This window comes from Misgurnus anguillicaudatus, chromosome 16 (genome assembly GCF_027580225.2).
Source record: "Misgurnus anguillicaudatus chromosome 16, ASM2758022v2, whole genome shotgun sequence".
Taxonomy (NCBI): Eukaryota; Metazoa; Chordata; class Actinopteri; order Cypriniformes; family Cobitidae; genus Misgurnus; species Misgurnus anguillicaudatus.
Window position 1 is genome coordinate 13978937 of NC_073352.2, and position 26258 is coordinate 14005194.

At 35.5% G+C, this 26258-nt stretch overlaps 4 protein-coding genes across 6 annotated transcripts; all 4 read right to left on the reverse strand.

Annotated features, from left to right (window-relative positions):
- Positions 1 to 3695: 3695 nt before the first annotated feature.
- On the reverse strand, positions 3696 to 7271 carry b4galt7 (xylosylprotein beta 1,4-galactosyltransferase, polypeptide 7 (galactosyltransferase I)). Of its 2 annotated transcripts, XM_055178553.2 has the most exons (7): positions 6676 to 7271; positions 6452 to 6490; positions 5828 to 6157; positions 5436 to 5661; positions 5267 to 5350; positions 5060 to 5164; positions 3696 to 4841 (listed from the first exon to the last, which is right to left on the reverse strand). In XM_055178553.2, the coding sequence occupies exons 1-7, from the start codon at positions 6726 to 6728 to the stop codon at positions 4686 to 4688; spliced, it is 993 nt and encodes a 330-aa protein (XP_055034528.1). In that variant the 5' UTR covers positions 6729 to 7271; the 3' UTR covers positions 3696 to 4685. The 2 variants fall into 2 exon arrangements, with proteins under 2 accessions (XP_055034528.1, XP_055034529.1); XM_055178554.2 differs by lacking the exon at positions 6452 to 6490 and having other exon boundaries at positions 6676 to 7270.
- Positions 7272 to 9291: 2020 nt separating this feature from the next.
- Positions 9292 to 11891, reverse strand: LOC129422121 (transmembrane emp24 domain-containing protein 9). The gene is made up of 5 exons (XM_055177837.2): positions 11663 to 11891; positions 11337 to 11437; positions 11129 to 11254; positions 10826 to 10972; positions 9292 to 10615 (listed from the first exon to the last, which is right to left on the reverse strand). Exons 1-5 carry the CDS (start codon positions 11808 to 11810, stop codon positions 10466 to 10468), a joined length of 672 nt encoding a protein of 223 aa, XP_055033812.1. The 5' UTR covers positions 11811 to 11891; the 3' UTR covers positions 9292 to 10465.
- Positions 11892 to 13018: 1127 nt separating this feature from the next.
- On the reverse strand, positions 13019 to 16274 carry LOC129422120 (transmembrane emp24 domain-containing protein 9). Its single transcript, XM_073854152.1, has 6 exons — positions 16059 to 16274; positions 15787 to 15886; positions 15578 to 15703; positions 15294 to 15440; positions 14899 to 15106; positions 13019 to 14601 (listed from the first exon to the last, which is right to left on the reverse strand). Exons 1-6 carry the CDS (start codon positions 16205 to 16207, stop codon positions 14444 to 14446), a joined length of 888 nt encoding a protein of 295 aa, XP_073710253.1. The 5' UTR covers positions 16208 to 16274; the 3' UTR covers positions 13019 to 14443.
- A 640-nt stretch (positions 16275 to 16914) lies between these two features.
- On the reverse strand, positions 16915 to 25114 carry lman2 (lectin, mannose-binding 2). 2 transcript variants are annotated; one of them, XM_055177835.2, is made up of 8 exons: positions 24885 to 25114; positions 23606 to 23724; positions 23403 to 23520; positions 23000 to 23079; positions 22327 to 22488; positions 18860 to 18974; positions 18363 to 18482; positions 16915 to 17971 (listed from the first exon to the last, which is right to left on the reverse strand). In XM_055177835.2, the coding sequence occupies exons 1-8, from the start codon at positions 25009 to 25011 to the stop codon at positions 17811 to 17813; spliced, it is 1002 nt and encodes a 333-aa protein (XP_055033810.1). In that variant the 5' UTR covers positions 25012 to 25114; the 3' UTR covers positions 16915 to 17810. The 2 variants fall into 2 exon arrangements, with proteins under 2 accessions (XP_055033810.1, XP_055033809.1); XM_055177834.2 differs by lacking the exon at positions 23000 to 23079 and adding an exon at positions 23119 to 23201 and having other exon boundaries at positions 24885 to 25113.
- Between the last annotated feature and the right edge of the window lie 1144 nt (positions 25115 to 26258).

The following is a 26258-nucleotide window of genomic DNA, read 5'->3' on the forward strand; positions in this document are numbered from 1 at the left end:
TGTGGTGCGCATGCGCAGACGCACAAGCGCTAAACAGTAAATTACAGCCATTTTGTGCTGTGCAAAGTAATTCGGTATTTGAATAGCAAGTGTTTAACAACAAATGAGTCATTTTGGACATGTCAGAAATCAAAGATAAACTCGAGTTTGTAAATAAAAGATTTAAAAAGTTGGTCAAGTAGAACGAGGACAGATACAACAGGTGAACTAAATCTAAGGTCCTATAAAGTACACTTTAGTTGAAATTAAAGTTAGTATATCTTATATTTTGTGTCTGTTTTGAACTGTATAAAACAGGAATACGTTCATTTTAAAGAGATCCATACATTTTGGTTTTGTAAAACACTTTTTTTCTTTCATCCCTTATCCGTAATTTGATGTCTATAAATGTAAATATTATTAGCTACTTTATTTCGTTTTATCTGAAATATAATCTATGAATCATCTTTTGAAGTTTCATGTTTATAAAAGGCCAAAAGATAACTAACAACATACAACTATATTGCGTTTGTCTGTTTGTTTGCTTTAATTTATCTTTGACGCAACAACGTGAACATTTTGACTCTGCAATGGAAAAATGTTGTGAGAGTGCTTTGGTAAAAAATACAAATATATATATACAGAGAGGGGAAATGAAATGGATGACCATCAATGTCGAAAGACATGTTCATGAATACTTTCAACTTATTAAGAATTAGCAAGGTGAATGATAAAATACTTTAATAACATTTTCACATTTATTGAAGGTCCATAACATTCATACGTCAGCGCGAAAATTAAAGCAAACAAATAAGTAAACAACACAAATTAATATAGGCTAGATATGCTAATATAAATTAATATAGAGGAAAATTTCAGTTTAGTAAAAATCAATGTCACCAACACATTAATAATTTTATTGGTAACAGTAGTAGTAAAAATAATTGTAAAATTAATAAAAAAATAATAACTGTGATAAATAGCAATAACAATAATTATAATACAATAATAATAATAATAATAATAATTGTTTAATCAAGGGATGTAATGATCTCATTAGAGTTAGGGTTCTTCTAATAAAGATAACAACAAAGAAAACAGGAAACATTTTTAAATACAGATTTGTTCAAGTCAAACAAAAATGAGAAAAACACTTTTACTTGTGCAAAAAATCTGACTACAGTTAACACATGCAAAATGTTTATTTTTAATCGGAACGTCGTCATCACGTCAAGAGATGTAAGGAATTTGCGCTCAGTTAAAGAGTTTATGAAGGTGTCTTAATGAAGTAGGCACAGATCAAGGGAACGAAGCATTGATCTCTGGGCTTGACATGTCTCGAGTGCCTCTCCTTGTCTCATTTGTCAGTTACAAACGTAATAAGTTGTTGAGAGAGGATGGAGGCTAATGGGGTGGATCAGAGTCTCGGAAACCCCGGACAGATGTCACTCTTTTCAGGAGGAACAATCGTGGCTCAGGAACCACACAAAAGCCCCCTGCTCAAGCCTTTCACAATCCACACAGCGGAAACCCATGTGAACCACGCAGGGCACAGACCCCTTTGAGCCCCAAAGCAGCCCGTCTCCAGCCCTCTTGTGCCTGCCTTCTCAGTCCCTCTGCATATAATTAATAGCTTTCTCTGGCCAATTTTGTCCCCTTTGCCTCAAATACAAATGGCCATTAACATCTATTAATTTTGCCTCTGGCAATTGATTGCGGATTGTGAACAGCTGAAAGGCTATAACAGTTGGAGTTTTTGTAAGCACTCTGGGTGTGAAGACGAGTTAAAATGTGGTTATTGTTCCCCTGCCTGGAACTAACTGGTGTTAAACCCTCTTTGAACACGGAGAGGCCAAGATATGTTATTTTACTAGTCATTAGTTGACTCAGAGAGGGGAAATGAAATGGATGACCAATGTCGAAAGACTTGAGGAACATGACGAAAAAATAACATGTTCATGAATACCTTCAATTAAGAATACTCAAAAAATTATTCATTGAATTTAATCAATTTTTTAAGGTAAGTGGTTGCAATCAATTTATTAAATTCAATGAATCATTTTTTTCAGTGTAAGGTGAATAATAATAATAATAATAATAAATGTAGTGCAATAACCCATTGTTACGCTATATATTTATGGAAAAATTAATTTAATTTAAATAGATAAAAAGGTAAATATGATTTAAGTTTGTTTGTGTTATGATGTTTATTAAAGTAAAACTATTATATTGCACGTGCCAGACAGAATAAAATTGCTCAAGGGCCATTCCTAAAAAAACAGGTATTGCTTCACAAATTTTTTTATATTTTGCTTCACAAATGTATACAATGATTACAAACAGTGCTGGGGGATTATTCATGGATTACATAAAGATTCAACAAAAGTTTTTGTCATACGTACAGTGACTGGGCAAAGATTTTTATTATTTATTTGATATAGTTTATAGTGCACGTTTGTTGTAGACTCAGCTTTATCCTTTACGAACAACGCCATCTAGTGTATCAACTGATCAAATAAGCACATCGTGTTTCACTAACACTTTACAGTCAGGGATTATGCAGGACTAGGCCTAGTTTAATTAAGAAATATAACTCTTTTTAACAAACATGCCTTACTAAAAACATTACTTGTGTGCATTTTAATGCAAAACAAAGAGCCCTGATGTATTTTAAGACATGTTAGTGCAAGTTGTTGTTAGTTTGGACAGTTACATTTATTTTAGTCTCAGACTAGTCTACTCACTGTCCGGAAAACCGCCCCCTTGCGCCCAGTGACTTAATTTTCACGACGTTTGAATTATGAAATTATAGCCTTAATTTTAAAGTTTAATTTAAAATTGTAACTATTTTAAAATTCGCAGAACCTGTTCCATACACTGTAAAAAAATTAGCTGTAATTTTGCAGCTGGTTACCAGTAACTTACTGTAGAAGATAAAGACTGAAAATGTTTCATGTTCATTTAACTTTAAACAAACTGTTGCCAGTAAATAACAAATGTAAAATCTACAGTAAGTTACTGGCAACCAGCTGCCAGTAATACTGTAATTTCTACAGAAATTGTTTACAGTGTATATTTATTGTGCACATTTATTCATTTCATCTGAGGTCAAATCGCCATGTGGCTCATTAAACCATGGAAACCATAATTTCCGCCAACAATCAGTTCTGTAACTTAACCAGGTTAACTACCTGGTAAAACCCAGTAGCCTACAGACCTACTATATTTAAAAAAATTGAAACAATAAAGCTTTTCAAAAATATTAAATACCAATTTTTGATACACTGACAAAATTGACTGTAGCAGAATTGTAGCCTTGTAAAGCTACATATTTATAAAGCCCCTCAACCAAATGGGTCAACAGTAGGCTAATTTAAAAAGAAAAACAACCGAACCTGATTCGCAAACGTAAATACATTGACAATTTCACATGTCTATTCTGAATTATCAGTGCTCGTGCGATTGATTTACTCATTTTACCTTCACAAAATGTAAAGGTGGTTTTCTTTCTGAGGGAATCTGCAAGTTCAGTCTTTTATGTATTCAATATATATAGTTCTTATTGATAGATAACATATAGATAACAGATAGTTGTCAGTAAAATTCACATAATTATTCTAAAAGCCCGATCAGATTGCCATGATTTGCTCAAATCTTTCTCTGATCCAAGGCCACTCTCAGAAAACCCTTGTAGAAAATAAAACCAAAAACACAACTACCATCAACTTTTCATTTTAATAAACAGAACATCCCAATAATTAGATTCTAGGCAAAACAATGTTCTCTTTCCACACACTTTTATTATTGGCATTGCTCTGTTTGTGACTGTAAAGTACCCTGTATTTAAAAAGTGAGTGAGTGTAATTGTTGCATTGGTGAAGCATTATTTTTTTTTTGTCAAGAAGTTTGTTGCCACAGGCATCGTAAACAGTTGTAATATATTACCATATCTTAAGACAGGGTACCAATTCACAGCGTGCATTCAAGCATTGCCAATAAAAACAAAATGTTTGTGGGGTCAGAATTTCATTAACGTTGCACTTAAAGACTTTCGTGTTTTGGATGTAGCTTCATGCTTCCAGTTAAAAGGGTCCTTACATAAACCTGTGACTGTAAGGTGTAACAAGATTCCATGCATTCTGAATTATGAACAAATGTAAAAACAACTAATTCCATTTTATATAAATACTGAATAATGTGCAAATACAAAGTACCCTTAAACCCATCGTCCATATAAGACACATATTCAAGGAACAATGCTGTAGATCCTAAATTCAAGCTAAGATAAAATATGGATTTCTGTTAAAGACAAGGCTGAGCAAATACTCACAATTGCACTATGAAAAACAGTCCAAAGCAGGCCACCCATAACAAATAAAATATTAAAAACCAAACCATTGAAAATCTGGTATTTGGATGCCCATATTTGCAATGTTCCAGATGCAAACTCAGTGCAGAACCTGACAACTCCATGTTGAGGCAGCAAAACGGTCAGCGCTTCATCGTGGATGAATTAAATAACACTGTCCTATATAATAAAAGCTGAAAAATCGACGTCGTTTACTCCTAACAGAGTCAACAATTCAAGTCCTTTTGGTTAGAGGATTCGTCAAGTGTGACTGGCACTAATAAGCGGTGGATGCTTTAGTGCCACCATTGAAAAACAGTTGGTACCATTTGGGATTTCCAGATCCTGCTAAAGCGCATTAGCTGAACTGGCACCATGGAGTCTCATTAAGATCACACTGGAGTGAGGTGCTGATGACAGTACATGGAGCTCCACTGATGGTCAATTCCTGTCTGGACTCCACCTTGTAGTGGAGGTTAGTTAGGCCACCCTCTGGGTCGATCTTGAACTGTTCCTGACAAAGCACATGGGATCATTGTTAAACACTGTATTGATTTCTAAAGCCAAGTTTGTAATATTAGCCACAGAGTTAAATGAGTCACAATAACAAAATCTCATTTTAAAAGTAGAGGTCATTGAAAGAGTAAATGACACGGGATCACAAAGTCAACGGATATAAAAATTAGGTACAGCCAAAACAAGTAGCTTGTGTAGATTTATTATTGTTTCTACCTGTTTTTGTGCAGCAATTCTCTTCTGATCTCTCTTCCTCCAGCCCGGATCATGGATGTGTTTGAATGTTTTAGTTCCTGTAGTTATTCCCTTTGGCCTAAAAAGCTGGAGTGATTCAAACTATTTCTTTAAAATAATGCTAACAAAAAGAAAACTCAAATGTTCTTTCTTTGAGGCAAATCTGTGCATCTTTCAGTTCTGTTGTACCTGAAGTTCAGCCGTTTTTAGTCTTCTGAAGAATTCATCATCTTCTCTTCCCCATCCCCAGAAGCGATTTGACATTCCATTGCACTTAGGACAAAAATTAAAAGAACAACAAATTGCAGACAATTTCTCAAGTCATTTGACACACACACACAAAAATCTAGCATCTCACCATCTGATAATGTCTCTTGGTGAGCAACAGGATCCCACCCACGTAAGTCTTGTAATGATATAAAGGATGAAGCTCTGGGGAGGCCACATGAAAAGGTCCTTCCTCTGGAAAACCATAATCTAGATCCTCATTTTGAGGCAATAAGTCCACATCATGCATTGCAATGTAGTCTGTGTCATTGCCACTCTCCATGTAGCCAACGTTGATAAGTGAAGCTCGATTAAATCTGAAATAAATATGAATTTGAATAAAAACCCTATCATATCACTCCAAAATTATACTTTCTGTAAAGCTAATTTAGTAAAGTACAAAGTAATCTGATCTCTTTAAAAATAATTGCACTAATATTAACACAAATCTGATCTCATTAAAAATAAAAACAAGAGACTCACCGGAAGTGATCCACTTGGTTTATAATAAATATTCTGTGCCTTATTTTCTTTTTATTGAGAAAAGCATGCATGTATGGCACAAATATCAGCAGCTCTTCAAAGCGTTCTCTAAATGGAATGATGAGGGCCATTTTGTGAGGGCCCCAGGAGGGGTCATCAACAGAGGAGGCTTGTCTCTCTACAGGACAGGGCTGGTGAGGGAGATGGCTGTACCCAGCAGTTTGACTCATGTCTCCTGAACAAGTCAACTGCACCCATAGAAGAGACCCTAAAACAAACACCATGCAGAGCCCGAAGAGCCTCCAGACGGTGCATTTCCTCGATAGAAAACTGAAAACACAAATGCATGTGTGAAACTCATCATTGAGATAGACGGATATGGTATTTGTCAAGCTTTATTCGAATGTATGAAAAACAACTTGGATTTGCAATTTCGGATGCAGTTACAGGCACATTCATTGCACTTCAAGTAGTTTTTCAAGCAATGCAAACCATCTCTGATGTGCATATGATAAACCTGAAACTAGCTGTGTATGTTAAACTTTCAGTTAGCAACTAACAAGCAAGCATTGTCCATTTTAAAGTCAACACACCCCTAAATAAGACTTTATGCGTCATACTCACTGAACATCTCCATGATGATGCACCCTTGGACTTTCACTTCTTGAAATTATGAAACAAATTAAACATCTGCCAGTAAACTAAGATCACCTTCCTCTTTATGCAAACATGGGCATTTACAAACCCACAGTTTATCATTTTAAATTATTACAACAGACCAGGGACTGGAATAAATTTATATTGAAATAAGACATAAATTACAGTACATACATTTAATATACGCTTACCTTCTGTCATCTTTAAAATACAGCACTGGTTTTCTGCGTGAAGAGTACATCATCTTTATGCCGATCGTAATATCTTCACATGTAATCGAACGACACGGGCTTTATTATGTTGGATGATGTCATCTACACGTTAATGTCGCTTTTATCATTTCGCATTATAATAGTCTTTGTGCATTTATCCATCAAGGAATTGCAACTTTAATTGACATTCTTCCAGTTGCTAGGTTGAATGATCGCTTACACGGTCGATTCAACATTAAACGAATAATCTTTAGACTAAGCCCGATTCATTGTTTTTATATCGTTAGCGAGGGTCTAATGAATGTAGTTACACGTCACTCATAACGGTGCGATAACAAGCGCACAACACGATCTCGCAGTCATGTCCCTCAAGTCTCTGAATTACTTACACGAGTTTTAAAAGCCGCACACATACTGCTTAGTTTCTGCTTATGTTAAAAGCCGTATTAATGCTGATTAACATTTACGGTACAAACTTGATTGTTAACTGTGACAAAAGGAGAAAAAATTCACACGCTGGCTGGTCCGTTCTTAAAATGTTTCCCTGGAAACAGCGAACGACATTGAGTTCCTAGAATCTTTTGACCTCCGAGGGTTAAAATGTTCACTGGACATTACAAATTAGCTTGGAATGACAGATTTATGTTGCAGAATTTACAAATCTAGTTTAAAACATACGTTTCAAGCTTAAAAACGTCATTTTATAATACATGTTTGTTTTGTTTCATACATATTTGTACCAGAAACATCAAGACCTTGACCTTCTATTCTTTGGTAGAATAGAACAACATTTGGCCGAGTTACAACTATTTAAAAATCAGAAATCTGAGGGTGCAAAAAAGAAAAAAATCTCCTCTTAAGTTGCCCAAATGAAGTCCTTGGCACTGCATCCACTCACAAAAAAGGTTTGATATATATTAATAGTAAGAAATTTACAACATATCTTCACTTAAAGGTGCAGTGTGTAATTTTTAGAAGGATCTCTTGACAGAAATGTACGGAAGCCGAGAGAGGACATGCACTATTATTATTTTTGCTTGCTTGTTTTCTCGTGATCATGACTTATTTTCTTGTGATCTCGAGATAACAAAAGTTGTTTTCTCGCGATCACGACTTAATTTCTCGTTATCTCGAGATAACGAAAGTTGTTTTCTCGTGATCACGACTTAATTTTTTCATGATCTCGAGAAAACGATCTCGTTATCCTGCCATGATAATCCAAATGTCATAATGTAATTTCCTGTTCATAATATTTATTCTATTTTGAAGTGGACTGCTAATGTATATGAGTTGGGGTCTTCGCCGTTACCACACTAATGTGTAGATAGACTTAATATATAAATAAAGTTGGACGTTCATGTTCGTGAATTTAGGGACCATCTCTAAAGTAATACTGTACACGTTTCTATCGTCAATAGTATTTAACAGTTTATTTAAATAAATATCAACAATCTAAAAAGTGTGCATTAGCTGACAACCACATAAACACGTTGGTTTTGTGACTGTTTGTTGACTTTCAGTCATTCCATTTAAATGCTGTTAAAAGTAGAAACGTGTATTGAGTAACTTAAATACGGTCCCTAAATTCACCACTGTAAAATTGTAAATATTGACAAATCTATCTCAGCTTGAGCGAATCTCTGATCCAAGTAAAATCTAATTTGTTCATCCATGCTAATTTAGCAAAATATGCTTTTGCTGTTTACAAATAAAACAACACGTTCTATCGAGTACACGCAAGCTGTAATCACATCTCAAGAATACAACTTTTGGTATGTCAAGATCACGAGAAAACAACTTTTGTTATCTCGAGATCACGAGAAATTAAGCAAGCAAAAATAATAATAGTGCATGGCCTCTCTCGGCTTCCGTAGAAATGCAAAATAATATACAAAACTAAATTATCTGGGGTGTATAAAGACCTTTCATAATGAACCGTTATGTGTTTATTGCCTTAGAATGAGACGGTTTTATCTACATACACCGAGGGTCCCCTTATATGAAAGCCACCATTTTGTGCAGCCATGTTTCTACAGAAACCCTTAACGGACAAACTTGTTTACTAAGTTGTCTCCGACAATGACATGTTTGTCCGGTGGCAGCTACCGTAGCTTCTCTATGTGTTTCAAAAGCAAGAGGTGGGCAGTGGACTGAGCCGTTGTTCACCACTACAATTTACACACTGCACCTTTAATATCCTAATTTTTTTGCTTGCAAGAAAAATCTTTTTGACTCATACAGTGTATTATAACATATAATTGGCTATTGCTACAAATATACCCATGCTACCTATGACTAGTTTTGGGGTCCAGAGTCACAAATGATTAAAGCATCTTACTGTAAATGATCTTTAGGTGTTAAGTTTTATTTTGTTTCTATTCTTGTGAGGACAATTCTCATTGCTGTAATGTTTAAAACGTCTCTTTTTATACCCGTTACAAATTCTTACAAGAAAACAGAGGTGGGAAGGGTAACTTTATTTCTGAGTGCAAGTATGGGTTAGATTTCTCATTAACAGAAATTTCCCCTCCTCTGTCCCTACTTAAAGACAAATCCATTTCCATGTGGCTGCATATAAATGACAATGACAAAAAACATTGTTAAACCTTTATAACATACAAATGTGAGACCAATGAAAGTCAGTGACAAAACACTGAAAAACATAATCCTAAGAAAACACAATATTTAACTACATCATGTAGAATTTAAGCAAACAAAACACATAATTGTAAAACATTTTACAGTGTATTGCGGGCAGTCTGTTTTTAATTTTGTAACGAAAAATAAATATGAAAGAGTACGGACTACTTAAGGGTGAAAACCATCAAAAGCTCTACCTCTACCTAAGGATTTGACAACAGAAAAAGATATATCTGGAAAATTTAGAAAGTTTGTGCAATATGGGATTTATCTCACGGAAAACTAATCGAAATGTGAAAATCCTGTAGATTATCTTTAATGATAATTAGAAGCAAATGGGGAATTAAGATGACAAAAAAATTCACACTGCTTTTAAGCATATTTCAACCATTTACATTTTGATAACTACAATTTGCCATTTATTTGGATTTTTGCATTTTTCACAAGCATATACACATACTTAAAAACAGTTAATTAAAGTACATCAAATTGTAGCCATCAAAACGAAAGGCATAATACTAATCTGATCTAGGTGTCGTTGATCACAAAGATGATCTTAAAAATGGAGGAAAACATTTAAAAGAAAAACCAAAAAAGTAGAAACATTCATTCTGAAAAAACTTTTTAAATACCGTACTGCATAACAAAACAACAGAAGACATTTACACCTGCCACCAGAATAAACTTTTTGTATTGTAAATGTTAAAGCAAATAATCCAAAGTCATTTAGAAAAACACTCACAGCCCTTGATACAGTTATTCTTTTTATCCATTTGCTATCTTCATCATATCTTCAAATATTTTTGTAACAAAGTAAGGGGTTATAAAATAAAAAAAAAATGCAACCACTACAGAATCCAGTAAAATACTTTCAGTGGTTTCTCCGTCAAACAGGCTGGAACAAACTGTAATGTATATCTAAACAACAACTAGATTCACATTACGGAAAGGTGTGGCACTGAAGCAAACAGTGTGACAAAAATCTCAATGGAGGATTCAACAGAAGAATTTAAGGTGGGACCTGAACCGACAGAATGTTGGATTTTCAGCAGTCTTGACCCCAGACGAAGCAGGTAATATTCAATTTAGTTTGTACTGTATCAATTAAAACGAAAACCCAAACACAGTTCTATACTAATTTCTTGGCCTCAAAGAAGCTCTTGAGATGTCTCATTTGCCAAAATCCAATAGCGACCAGGATGAGTGTCTGGACAATGGACCACCACAGAACCCTCTGATTGGTGCTCTCACTGGTCTGTCTGAAGCGTTCCTCACGATACTACAAGTACAAGATCCAATACAAATCAACATTCAGACAAGATCCAGAAAATACACTTAAGTGTAAAAGTTTAGCATTTCATGCATAAAAACTAGTATTTCCAGTATAACTACATGACAGGTGATAAGCAAATTACAGGACACTTGGACCTTAATCTTCAATATTATGTATCCAGTTCTCCACTGTCATCCCTATGGGACACTCACTTACCCTTTGATAGTTCTGCTCTTTTTGAATCTGATCCACCTGCTCCATCAGCTGGCGAACTCGTAGCTGCAACTCCGTGAGCTTGTCTTTGGCAGCAATTTCTGCATAGTTGTTTGTATGCTCACCAACTTGGATATCCAGGTGAACACGCTATACAAAAAATACACAAGATTCATGGACTAGTTTCAAGCTTCTAAACAGTTAAAAAGGGATCTAATCAATATGTTTCTCCAATGTAAAAAACCCCACTGACAACCTATTTATGATTGTAGATTAGGTAAACATAGCAGACTTTGTACAACTTACAAGCATTCCACCGGCAAACAGAGCAAATTTGGAGGAATTTGAATGCAAGCAGATCTGATGCTCTCCAGGTGTGTGGGAGGTGAATGTGAACCTGCCCTCTGATCCATACTGGCGGGACAGGATCACCTGAAGTGTATGAATGATAAGCAAATGAGGAAATGATTTAATAAAAACATGCTGGACTTTCACTAATAACCCTCAAACTGACCTTCTCATCAGGATCTTTCACTTCCACGAACATCCCCAGTCCCTGAGTTGCAGGCAAATACTCATCTTTCTGCTTGTCGTATAGCTGTGTACGGTAGTTTCCTGTATAATACATGTTTTTAATTAAAAGTTTTTAATCATGTACTTGATCTAAAAATGTCAGAGAGTTCATTCAAATGTAAATAAAGTTACTTACTATTGGTTAAAGTGGTTTATTTAAACAAAAATAAAGTCCAGCTGGTGGGCAACATTAACTTTACCTGACAAGCTTGCTAGTTAGCACAGGGCTAAGCCTTCATGCAAACTTGTCTGTCAAATCTTGCTTACCTATAATCATGGTTTCGTCCGGTATTTCTTCTATGAAACATTTCTTCTCCGTCTCGCCGATATGAAAGTACAATGCAGACACAAAGCTGTTGTAAACGTTTAAAAGCAACACCAAATAAAGTGTAAACTGCATCCTGATAGCCACCATCTTGACACTGCCGGTGAGAAATGAGAAGTGCACTGCGCATGCGCAGAAACACCAATGCCACGTTATCCATCGTCGGCTGACGGCCAATCACAGGCGATTTACACCAGTAACGAGATTGTTCATGGTTATTGTAGTTTTATCGATAAACCAAACCTACCACGTCAAATCAACAGTAAATGTTATGCCAATGTTTGTTTAGATTAGACTTTTCTGGAAAGACTTGAAAAATTATATTAGTAGAAAATTGGGTCTTGTGGTAGAAATTGACGTGTTTGATGTGTTTTTATTTTTATTTTGAAAGATCGCTTGGAAAGTAATAAACAATATATTATACAGCTATTTATTCTGCCCTACAAAGGCAAAAGACCTTAACTCGCTAGAGTGAAGAACTGAGAAAAATGACTTGTCAGTTATTTTCTTGATTTTTATTTTCTCGAAAAAAAAAACAACAACAACAAAATTGATTCAAGATTATCCAGATGATATAGGAGGTGTTGAATGTCCCAAAAATATCAATAACTAATTTTCGACCAAAAACGAAGTTACTCCCTTTTGCCTTTGTAGGGCAGTATTGTGTTAGGAAGGTATCATATACACAAAACAAAATTGCACGTTGTAAACCAAACCTTTCACATTTTATAAATGATTTCAAATTATACCAAAATACCTTTTGAGAAAAGTTAATAACAAAAAAGCTCTGAAAACATATATTTAAAAAAAAACACATTTTTTTGTAATTTTTCTATTTACTTTTCTGGTAAAATGTGAATAATCATGTTCATGTGGCATTGAACAAAATGTGTTTTATACTTGTTGATATTCAATAAAAAAAGGGAAAAATGTTTGTTTATGTTTAATTCTTATATATTATGAATTTGTGTCCGTAACTTTAAATTCGTTTTATGTGTGTAAAATATGCATACAGTACGGCATACAACGAAAGTTAATGATTGAAAAAAAGTGTCTTATACGTTTTAATTTAAAAAAAATTTATTAGGCTGTAAATTAAAGTAATCATAATTCTTTGAACGTTGTTTATTTACATTTTCATGACTTAAATTAACTATCATGGCAGTACTAAGATATATGTTGTAAAACTAAAGCATTTAACAGCTCAGAATAAAAATAGAGAAGCTCAGTCCTTCGTAAAATGTATAGATACAATATATCCTATGATAGTTGAAAAAATGTAAAATCACAAAAGTGCAAACAGTCCACGGGTAGAACTGCTATATTTTCTCACCAAAACATCATTTTACAGTCAGTGCCTGCTTCATCAAAAAATACATTTCTTATTGGAATAAAAAGTTAATTGCATTATTGCAATTATTTATTACAAAGGGCAAAGAAATTTAGCAAAATGTATTTAATGAACACAAAAAATTAAGGCAAAATCTCCCATTGAACTTGGTATAATACATGACTTTCAATTTCCTTTATATCTTGAACATTAAACATTTTTAATTTATTTCAATGGCAGTCCATTAAAACCCTGTTAAAAATCAAATCATACATGTTGTATATCAGCAACTTAATACTCCAGAGCAGAACTTAACCATAGAACATGAATGCCAAAGCAAAGCAGGTTAAAGGGGACATATTATGAGATTTTTTTAAAGATGTAAACTAAGTCTAAAATAGGTCTGAGCAAAAGTGTGCCGTTTTGGGTGTGTCATTTAAAATGCAAATGAGCGAATGAAGTGCAACCTGATCACAATGATGGTGGTTTGTTGCAATTGAAACTCTATTGTGCTGTCAAATATTTTATCTCTCTCTTTCTCTCCATACTAAATGGTTGTGCTGTGATTGGATAGTGCAGATAAAGGGGGCGGTATTACCTTATTCTGACATCACAATAAGGGCCAAATTACAATGACCTATTTTTTCACATGCTTGCAGAAAATGGTTTACCAAAACTAAGTTATTGGGTTGATCTTTTTAACATTTTCTAGGTTAATAGAAGCACTGGGGACACAATTATAGCACTTAAACATGGAAAAAGTCAGATTTTCATAATATGTCCCCTTTAAGTTTCAAAACAATGCTACAAATTAAAACAAATAAAATCTGAATGGAACTAAATTAAGTTTATACATATACATAACAATAAAAAAGAACCATTGAAGACTGCTTTGAAAATGTCTATTTGACTATACCTTAGTGCCCTCAAGAAATCTGCTTTTGTTTGTGTCATTATATTAATTAAACAACAGTAGACAAAAGAAAAATCACTTCTGTAGTTTTAAAAAGATGAATTATATTTCATTTGTAGAATGAAGAAGACAGTGTTATTATTCATTTGATTCTATTTCTGTACATGTAAATACTACTCTTAGATCTTACTTCTATTTTTACAAGCTTACAATTTCTTCATTTGTTCTTATTTTATTTTCACAGGCCAAAAATTATTCAATCCATGACTCAAAAAACATAATGTAATCCATTTAACCACTCCTATAGTGTAAAATTATATAATTTAAGAGTAGGCATTGAGGTCCACCCCATTTTACCAAGGTCCACTTAGTTAAAAAATTTGGGCCTTGCCACTGTTTCACACTAAATTGAGGGGTTAAGGGTAACTCGTTTTTATTTAATTTTATTAAAACCAGGATCAGATGATTGTTGATCCAGGATCAAATCTTACCTTGTGAAATCACAGCAACCCTATAATGATGGGGGGGCTTGGTTAGGGAACCCCGCCATAAGCTTTGACATAATTCGAACACTGGGAAGACCTTCCAGCCAGTGAGAGGTGTGCTTCGGAAATTACCCGTTGGATCATCAGCGTTGTCTGTTTTGTGTGAGACGGTACACAAAAGAGAGAAAAGGAGAAAACCAAGGAAGAAAGACGTGTTCAATAAAAAATAAAAAATAAATCACACATGCTCTAATATCTATAATTCTTGTATTACTTTAATCCTTCAGGTCAGTTGTGTTATCTTTAGGGGACTTGAGGTTGCAATGCGTATTCGTTGAAGGTGTCTGTACACACGTAACGCTTTGCACGTCTGTGCGTTCGACCGGGCGTGTACGCGAGACGAAACGAACCACACTCCAGGCTTAAGAATGTTTCCAAAGTAATGCTTACCAGGCAGTTCTCCTGTAGCTGCAGAGGCCCCAAAATAGTATTCTGTAGGGAGGTGGACATCTCCGATATCATTACACTTTTTCCAATCATTGAGATGTCTCATTTGCAAAAATCCAAAAGCCACCAGGATGAGTGCCTGGAAAATGGACCACCACAAAATCCTCTGATTGGTGCTCTCATTGGTCTGTCTGAAGTGTTCCTCACAATACTATAAGTAAAAAATCAACATTAAGACGAGGTCCAGAAAATAGACTTAAGTGTAAGAGTTTAGCATTTCATGCAATAAAAACTAGTATTTCCAGTATAACTACATGACAGTTGACAAGTGAATTACAGGACACTTCATTATTATGTATCCAGTTCTCCACTCTCATCCCTATGGGACATTCACTTACCCTTTTATAGTTCTGCTCTTTCCGAATCTGATCCACCTGCTCCATTAGCTGGCGCACTCGTAGCTGCATCTCCGTGAGCTTGTCTTTGGCAGCAATTTCTGTATAGTTGTTTGTATGCTCACCAACTTGGATATCCAGGTGAACACGCTATACAAAAAATACACAAGATTCACAGACAAGTATTTAAAAAAAGGATCTAATCAATATGGTTCCCCAATGGAAAAAAACTGACAACCTATTATGATTGTAGATTAGGCAAACATAAGAGACTTTGTACAACTCACAAGCATTCCACCGGCAAACAGAGCAAATTTGGAGGAATTTGAATGCAAGCAGATTTGATGCTCTCCATGTGTGTGGGAGGTGATTGTGAACCTGCCCTCAGATCCATACTGGCGGGACAGGACCACCTGAATTGCACGAAAGATAAGGAAATGATGAAATTATTTAATAAAAACATGCTGGACTTTCAATATTAACCCCTTAAACTGACCTTCTCATCGGGATCTTTCACTTCCACGAACATCCCCAGTCCCCGAGTTGCAGGCAAATACTCATCTTTCTGCTTGTCATATACCTGTGTTCGGTAGTTTCCTAATTTAAAAGTTTTTAATCATATACTTTATCCAAGAATGCCAGATGTAAATAAAGTTATTGGTTTATGTAAATAAACATAAAGTACAGGTGGTGGGCAGCATTAACTGACGTTAGCACAGGGCTAAGCTTCGACGTACAATGCAAACTTGTTTGTCAAATACTTCTTACCCTATAATCATGGTTTCGTCCGGTATTTCTTCTATTAAACATTTCTTCTCCGTCTCCCCGATATGAAAGTACAACGCAGAAACAAAACTGTTGTAAACGTTTAATAGCAACACCAAATAAAATAAAAACTGAATCCTGATTGCCACCATCTTGACACTGCCGGTGTCACAGTGTTGCCAAATTTTTTTTAATGGAAAGAAGCTTCTTGAAAAGTAGCCAAATGTCACTACATTACGTTATAACGTTATTAGCATATCCGTGACGTCACCACGTCGTCTGACTACCTCGGCACTTTAAATTCTCTTACTCTGTGAACTGACCCTGAGCTATGTTTATTTGTCCAAATAGTCCAGTTTCAAAATAAATAAGGACCAAACAGGTAAATGATTAAAAGATGGTCCGACCAATCATACCACGTCAAATCAATTGTGAATGTTATGCCATTGTTTTTATGTTTAATTCGTATATATTATGAATTTGTGTCCTTAACTTTAAATTTTATTTATGTGTGTAAAATATGCATACAATACAGCATACAGGATTGTCTATACGTTTTACTGACAGTACTAATTCAAATATTTTTTATTAGGCTGTAAATTCAAGTAATCATAATTCTTTGAACGTTGTTTTTTTAAAAATGAAAAGTAGAAACAGTGCCTTAATTATGCAAAAGGGACGAGGCTTATGCATCTATTTTCACGACTTAAATTAACTATCATGGCAGTACTAAGATATGTTCTACAGCTCACAATAAAAATAGAAAAGCTTGGTCCTTCGTAAAATGTATAGATTGGATTGGAAATAAATAAATAAAGTATGATAGTTTAAAAAATTAAAATCACAAAAGTGCAAACAGTCCACTGGTAGAACTGCTTTATTTTCTCACCAAAACCAACATAATTTTACAGTCAGTGCCTGCTTGATCTCTAACAAAAAAAAATGCATTTCTTATTGGAACAAAAAAAGTTAATCAGTGCATTATTGCAATTATTTATTACAAAGGGCAAAGAAAATTAGCAAAATGTATTTAGAGAACACAGAAAAATGTAGGCAAAATCTCCAATTGAGCTTGCTAAAATGCATGACTTTCAATTTCCTTTATATCTTGAACATTCAAAAGGCAAAAAGTCATTTTCAAAATGCATCTCTTGCAGCAGTCCTTTTGTGAATTTATCTCCTTGCACAAGTGAATACAAATCAGATTTGGTGGTATGTTCAGTTATAAATGTGTAACACTGGAAACAGGTCTCAAATCATTACTGCAGAAACTGAGCCATGTCGTTCACAAAAACAGCATTACGTTTAAATTGATTTCATTGGCAGTCCATTAAAAACCTCTTAAAAATCAAATCATACACATTGTATAACAGCAACTTAATACTCCAGAGCAAAACTAAACCATAGAACATGAATGGCAAAGCAAAGCAAGTAACGTTTTTTAAAACAATGCTACAAAATAAAATCTGAATGGAACTAAATTAAGTTTATACAAATACACAACAATAAAAAGAACCATTGAAGACTGCTTTGAAAATGTCTATTTGACTTTACTTCAGCACACAGGCTTTAGCCTTGCCAAACCGAAAACCATACAGATAAAAATGTCACCTATTCAACTCTTTAGATCCAAACGAACTTTCCCTCCAATCAGGGACTTTAATAATATAAACATTTATACAGTTGTTAAAAATAATTCACATTAATGTTTCAACCTACAATTTCCAAAGTTCTTTGAAATCATGTTTGGGTGGTTTAGTAGAACCTCTTGTTTCTCTCCTGTCGTTTCTGAAAGACCACTGCACCCACAACTGCACAAACCACAATTCCAAGCAAAGCACATAACAGAAGTAGGAAGACCTTCCAGCCAGTGAGAGGTGTGCTTCGGAAATTACCCGTTGGATCATCAACGTTGTCTGTTTTGTGTGAGACGGTACACAGAAGAGAGAAAAGGAGAAGATCAAGGAAGGAAGACGTGTTCAATATAAAACATAAAAAAAATTTCATCAAAAATCGCACATGCTCTAATACAGTGTTTCCCAACCCTGGTCCTCGGGCACCCCCTCCCAGAAAGTTTTAGATGTCTCCTTATTTAACACACCTGATTTAACTCATCAGCTTGTTAGGGACACATGTTTACCATTTTAGAAGGAGGCTGATGAGTCGAATCAGGTGTTTTAAATAAGGAGACATCTAAAACTTTCTGGGAGGGGGTGCCCGAGGACCAGGGTTGGGAAACACTGCTCTAATATCTATAATTCTGCCAATACTTTAATCCTTTCTGCAAGTGCAGGTCAGTTGTGTTACCTTTAGGGGACTTGAGGAGACTGACACTAGGTTCAATCTTTGTCCAGTCCTGGTTGTCCTCTTCAGGAGTATGTTCTACCATCAGCTGGTACATTTTCATAGAGATGATGTCATGGTTGTCTGCAATGTAAAAACGGAGTGAAGTCGTGCAATCAAGATAAGCATCAAGCCTTAAGTATTTGTTTTTACGCGGTTTACACATACATGACACTAATTAGGAATATTACATGAGCACTGTACGCACACCACCTGATGTTGGTAACAGCACAGGCACACATACTTTGTACGTGTAGGTCATGCATGCACGTAGAGGTTTATGAAGTATGTAGGCCTATGTAGGTATTGCAATTTGTTGAAATGCATATGCGTTGAACGTCTATGTACACATACAAGTCAAATAAACTATGCTTTGCACGTCTGTGTGTTCGACCGTGCGTGTACATGAGCCAAAACGAACCACACTCCAGGCTTAAGAATTATTTCAAAGTAATGCTTACCAGACAGATCTCCTGTAGCTGCAGAGGCCCCAAAATAGTAGCCTGTAGGGAGGCGGACACCTCCGATATCAATACACTCTTTCCAATCATTCCTGTCATCCACATCTACCATAATCTGTCAAAACAGAACACTTCAATGAGGAACCTCTACAGCACTTAACAATAAAGTGGTAGAAAACAACTTCTGCCCAAAACCCAAAAAAAGTGCATCAATCCTTAACAGAAGTAATCCACACGGATGTGAGGGGTTAAAGGAATATTCCATTTTCTTGGGAGAAAAGTCCAGATGGTTTTCTCACCACCGTGTCATCCAAAATGTTGATGTCTTTCTTTGTTCAGTCGAGAAGAAACTATGTTTTTTGAGGAAAACATTGCAGGATTTTTCTCATTTTAATGGACTTTAATAGAGCCCAACAATTAATACTTAACTCAACACTTAACAATTTTTTTCAACGGAGTTTCAAAGGACTATAAACGATCCCAAACGAGGCATAAGGGTCTTATCTAGCGAAACGATTGTCATTTTTGACAAGAAAAATAAAAAATATCCACTTTTAAACCACAACTTTTCGTCTAAATCCGGTCGTGATGCGATAGCGTGACCCCAAGCAATAGAGACAGAGCGCAGTTATGCAAATTTGAAAACCACGCCCACCGGGGGGGAAATCAATCCAACCGTCTCCATTGACTTTGCACTGCGAGAAGCCGCCTCCTTGTCATTTCTGGCTTATAACAAAAAACTGAATAATGCCTAAAAGCTGCTGTGCGACAACATGCACAGCCAACAAGCCAAAGAACCCAGAAATACGCCTTTACAAGCTGTCGAGCCGCAAAACCCAGCCCCCAAGGAGAATAAAGTGGATCGCCGACTACGTTTCCCCCTATTGGACGCAGTTCTACTAATAGAAGTACTATGAAAAGTTGCCTGTATCCATTTTTGTGTCTTTAAACGCTCGTTTTTTGGGGTCGACAGCTTATAAAAACTTATTTACAGATTAAACTTAAAAACAAATAATACCTAAAAGCTGCTGTGTGACTAGGTGTACATCTAACACGCCAAAAAAATAAATAAATAATTTTTTATAAGCTGTCGACTTCAAAGGGCGAGCGTTTGGACACGGAAATGGAGACAGGCAACTTTTCATAGTACTCCTAATAGTAAAACTGCGTCCAATAGGGGGAAACGTAATCGGCGATCCACTTTATTCTCCTTAAAGACTGGGTTTTACGGCTCGACAGCTTATAAAAACTTATTTCTGTGTTCTTTGGCTTGTTAGCTGTACATATTGTCCCAAAGCAGCTTTTAGGCATTATTCAGTTTTTTGTTATAAGCCAGAAATGACAAGGAGGCGGCCTTTTGCAATACAAAGTCAATGGAGACTGTTGGATTGCTTTCCCCCCCGGTGGGCGTGGTTTTCAGGTTGTGACGCGCTGCGCTCTGTCTCTATACGTCATGACGTCAAGAGGTCACAGAGGACGAACGCGAAACTCCGCCCCAGTGTTTACAAGTGTTGAGAAAGAGGACCGTTCCTACGTTGTTGTATGTCAACTGATACTAATTAATGTCTTTGTGTAAGTTTATTGTTTACAATGGTCCGCAAATGTGCGTTTCATATATGTAACACGTGACCTCCCTACGTCACTACGCATTTACGTTAGGTCACGCTGGACCGGATCTAGATGAGAAGTTGTGGTTTAAAAGAGCATATTTTTTATTTTTCTTGTCAAAAATGACAATCGTTTCGCTAGATAAGACCCTAATGCCTCGTTTGGGATAGTTTATAGACCTTTGAAACTCCGTTGAAAAAAACTGTTAAGTGTTGAGTTAAGTATTAAATGTTGGGCTCTATTAAAGTCCATTAAAATGAGAAAAATCCTGGAATGTTTTCCTCAAAAAACATAATTTCTTCTCGACTGAACAAAGACATCAACATTTTGGATGACATGGTGGTGAGTAAATTATCTGTATTTTTCTTTTAAGAAAATTGAATATTCCTTTAATAAAGGTCTTTTGTGGGTAATCGATGCATTCTTGTAAAAAAAAAAACTTTTAAACTTTATAAACTATAATATCTAGCTTCTGGTAAGGACAGCATCTTGGACTCACGATTCACGAGAGTCACTGCGCAACAAACATATGGCAATGAACACTCACTATGCAACAACTCTCCTGTGAATCCCGTGAGTCCAAGATGGCGCAGTCACTGGAAGCTAGTTATTATAGTTTATACATTTTGAAATATGGATATTTTATTACAAAATCGCATCGATTACCCACAGAAGACCTTTAGTAACCCCTTGGGGCCATGTGGATTACCTCTATGAAGGATGAATGCACTTTTTTGGGGTTTAAAGTCAGAAGTTGTTCCCTGATCCCCGTTTTCTACAATTATCAAGCTTGGAAGAGCAAAGACATTTACTAAAATAACTCCAAATGTGTTTGTCTGAAAGATGATGGACATATTTATCTTGTATTGCTTAAAATTATGATGTAATTTTGATATTTGGCTGGAGTATCCATTTAAATAAACAGCCTTTATATGAAGATACAGATTTTGAGGAACAACAATTGTTTGGGAATTTGAAAATGGACGTTTCTCGGTGGCAAGTTTGTAATTTTTATTGTGGACCTGCAAAACGTAACTGTAACATCAATAGTAAAACTTAGGCCTAAAACGTTAGCATATAGCATTAACTGGCAAAATGTGCTAAACCGCAGTCACAACTTTGTTTTTAGTATTGTGACAACATTGTATTTAATTTAATGTTTGGGGCGTACATCAGGACTGTAATGTCACATTGAGATTGGCCGGTTTTTCAGTAATCTTTTGCATGCACGAGATTTACATAAGGAAACAATCGTGTTTGAGGCTCACGGTATGTCATTACTCTTATTATTCATCTATGGCTATGTTATGGCATACATTCTATGCAGGGCTCCAGACTAACTTTTTTCACTAGGAGCACAGTGGCCCCAACTGAAAATTTTAGGGGCGCAACCAGAAAATGTACATACCGTACAACAACATGCTAACCAAATATTCACATTTCTACTAAGTAATACACTGTATTACTAATAAATACTTTGATGATAGAAGCAGGAAGTACAATGTGCTGTTTTAAATTCAGTGTCACCTCACAAAAAAAGGTCAAATTTACTGGTCGCACATGTGCGACTGGATGTAAAATTCAGTGGCACACTCTCAAATTTGGTGTCAGTCTTGGAGCCCTGCTATGGCACCTTTAAAAGGCACATATGGCAAATTAAACTTTTATAACCTCAGACAGAGGGTGACAATGTTCATAAAGAAAATTGTTTAATTAATTGTGAATTGTGTAATTGGACCACAAAGGTCACAACGAGATATGACACCTGCTGAAATTTGAGTGCCCAAAAGAAAACTACCAGCACTCACATGTGTAAAATAATACTTTTGCACTACATTTACATTTATTGAGCCCCTTACCGTGAGTCTGCCTTTTGAGTATCGAATAGCCAGGTAGGTGTCATGGTCTTTATTTCTGACTTCAGCCGAGCAACCCCCCAATTCAGTGGATCGTCCATCTCTCCCATGGTCATACGGCAGGGAACCATTACTGACCATTGCAGAAATATAGGGGAAAGAGCGCTGGACACATAAAAACATTAAAATTATGCATTTTACATTTTTAAATAATGAAGACTAGGAAAATAATGAAAATGCTTCATTTAATTTAAAGCAACATAATGAAGAGAATGAAAATGACAAAAATTATAAAATAATGCAGGCAAAACAAAAAAGCATTGCTTTTTTAAAGATAAAATTTTCTTTATGGATGGTTTTCATAAGCCTGACACTACATACCTGAGTCTAGTTAACAAAAAAAGTTACGAAAACTTGGTTATAATAATAAGATAATAAGAAAGTTATCACGAGAGATTACTAATCTAAGGGCTCTTACTATCTATTTGTTGCAATAAAAAAATGAAGAAAAAGTTTGGACAGAACGGGAGCAGAGCAAACATATTAAAGGCTCAGAGATCCAGACTGCTTTCTAGACTGTTTATACTGTATAACCTTTGTATATAGCTTTGGTTTTCTTAGAAAGAAGAAATGAAGGTACATAAACAAAAACACTTTCATCTCTTTAACAACTCACATCCGGTGCTTCATCGTTAGGATATGTGTCTATAAAAATGACCAACCCATGGAAATGGGCATTACTCCCAAACACGGGGCCTGCAGAGAAAGAAGGACACGTGAGAACGGTACACTTACATCCATCCCTTGGAGATCATTACGGAAGGTATCCACAAAAATAGCCAGGCCTACAAAATGGTCTTGATTTCCAAAGACTGGCCCTAAATGAAAGCGTGACACAATCAACTAGGGAAGACAAACATGCAGAAGACTTACAGATGAAACAAGCACATCTAGACAGCTTTATAACACTTATAAATCACATTTACAAGCATGAGCCTTTCTATGGTGAAGTGTATGATGGCAATGGTCACTGCACCTGATCAATTTCCTCTTCACTACATGAAAGCAGGAAAACTTACCAGGATGTAGTCTCTCTTTTGTATACCATATAGCAAAGCCATCCCCATGAAGATTTTTCTTTCCTGATCCATGAATTTTAAATTGCACATGCATTTCCCAATCCTTTAAATAGCATGGCTGCACAGGAAGAAAATACACTTAGCACAGTATGTTTTATTTTTTTGTTACATTATTATGTTGTTTACACTTTTAGTTTTCATACCACTGTATTCCAGATGGATCCTTGTTTACTCCGCTCATCCGGAGTCAGCCGCACATACTGGCTGGTAACTAATGTACTCCCCCAAAAATCCCACTGACTTGAGGGACTTGTTCCAACACCTAATAATCAGATGTATGCATCACATAATATAAACATTTTTGATTTGAAAATACAATGTAACGACAACACACATGCACCAATAAGTATACAATAAAATGAGAAAATTAAGAGTCTAAACATCACATATAAATTCTCTAAGCTATGCGAAAGCAAATGTTATTTGATATAACTGCATAACAGTTAGTTAAAGGTGCAGTGTGTAAATTTTAGCGGCATCCAGTGGTGAGGTTGTGAATTGCAACCAACGGCTCAGTCCACTGCTCACCCCTCGCTTTTGAAACGCATAGAGAAGCTACGGTAGCCGCCACCGAAAAAACATGTAATTGAAGGAAACAACTTAGTAAAAAAAGTTTGTCTGTTAAGGGCTTCTGTAGAAACATGGCGGCACAAAATGGCGATTTCCACGTAAGGGGACCCTCTGTGTATGTAGATAAAAACATCTCATTCTAAGGTAATAAAAACATAACGGTTCATTATAAAAATGTCTTTATGCACCCCTGATAATATAGTTTTGTATATTATTTTGCATTTATATCAAGAGATCCATCTAAAAATTACACATTGCACCTTTAAATCCTTTACACCAGTGTATCTCAACTAGAAGGACGGAGTCCACCAGAGGACAAAACAAGGGGACCTTAAAATGTAATAATAATTATTATCATCTTATTTAATAATACAAAAATAAAGATAAAACTAAAAAATCTATATATTTCTTAACGGTTGGTCTTTTTATAACAAATATGCTCTGAAATATTTTAATAGATAGAAACCGAGAGTGGGGGGCTTCAATATTGTTGTGAACAAAGGGGGGCTCCACGTAGCTGACATCCACTTCTTTCAACCTGCATACGTCACAAATATAAACTGCTCTCACCTGTTTAAATAAAGGTGCTTCCTGCATAGTTGTTTGCATTGAGTAACTTGTGTGACTATAACTGACTCACTGCTTGTAACTTTACTGCGTCTCAGGACAGTGGCGTACTTTTATCCCGTCTATACATTTTTCATGAAATAAATAACAATGCCACTGCATAATAACACAACTCACATTATACTACTGTAGGCAGTGTACAGAATACTTGAAATGCACGAGTGACCGTGTGGCTAAACGTGTGGTAAACCGCAATATGTTACTACAAGCACGTAGCTTACTCACCCTGATATGGTTTAATGAGCGAGTGCTCTCGCTTTAAGTGCTCCGCATTCCCGTCTGTTATATCTGAATATACGGACGAGAAATTAAGTAAGCATAAAAGTAAGAGTATCCTGTGACACACGGGCATTTTACGAGTTACGCTCGGTTGAGAGTGAAGCCATAAAGATGACGGGCTTCTTTCTTGTGGGATTCGTTGACGCCTTCCTTCCTCTCTGTGTCTTCACTTCCTGCGAAGAGGCACGGGCTGCGTTTTAAAACCTACTGAGTAGCCTACGTAGACGGCTTGTTTTAAAGCACGCTAGGCGCGGATTGAATTAGCTGCATTTTGACGAGTTATGTCGAGGTCTTGAATTAAATATTGGTGGGGAATAAATAGTTCCAGTGTCCAAAACTCGTATGAGGCCTAGCATTTATTGTCTAAATAGGTGGCTTGCTAGGTTTTTAGGCATAGCCACAGACTGGTTCACAAACACTTGTCAACATACACTTCCTTGTAAAATATAGTATGTTTATTAGTATGCAATGACGATGTACTTATTGTAAATTATTCGATTTTTTTAAAAGTGCCAAAGAATGCATTGAAATATGTTAAATTGTACTGTGATATATACATAGAATGTGGCTTTATTAAGTGCAAAAATTATTCAAAAAGTTTTTACATGTCCATTTACAACCCTAGGATTTGCGCACAGAATGATATTATTTTCAATTGTTCAAATAGAAATAATCAATTGTTTGGAGATTGTTAATGAACATTTCTGAGTGGTAAGTTAGTTTTTTCAGTATGGACCTGCAAAATGTAACTGTAATGTCAATAGTAGAACTTCAGCTTAAATGCTAGCATATAGCATTAACTAGCATATAGTGCTAACTCAGCAGTCACAACTTTATTTTTTAGCATTGTAACAACATTGTACTTAATTTAATGTGTAATTTAATGTTGGAGGCATAGATCTTGACTTAACGCCAGTCAATGTTATGTTGAGATTGGCCTGTTTTCCAGGTCTTTTGCATGTATGAGGTTTACATAAGAATGAGGAAACAATCGTGTTTATTATTTATCTATGCCAAGGTAAATAGTTTTCCATATAGTGTTTGTGTAAATACTACGTATTTATTACTTTGTAAATACCGTTTGTAAAAACAACCAAAACATAATTAAGCTAACACATGATGATCTACATATATGCATATCATAAAGTTTATCATCTTAAAAATGGAAAAATAATTATTATAGTTACGTTTAGGCCTATATCATATAAAATATTTGTGTGTGTGTAGTCCAACAAAAAACAGTTACTGAAAAGTAGTTTTATTTTAAAAACAAATTAAAACATTTACATGCACATGTAACCGACATCAAAGATCAGTGCT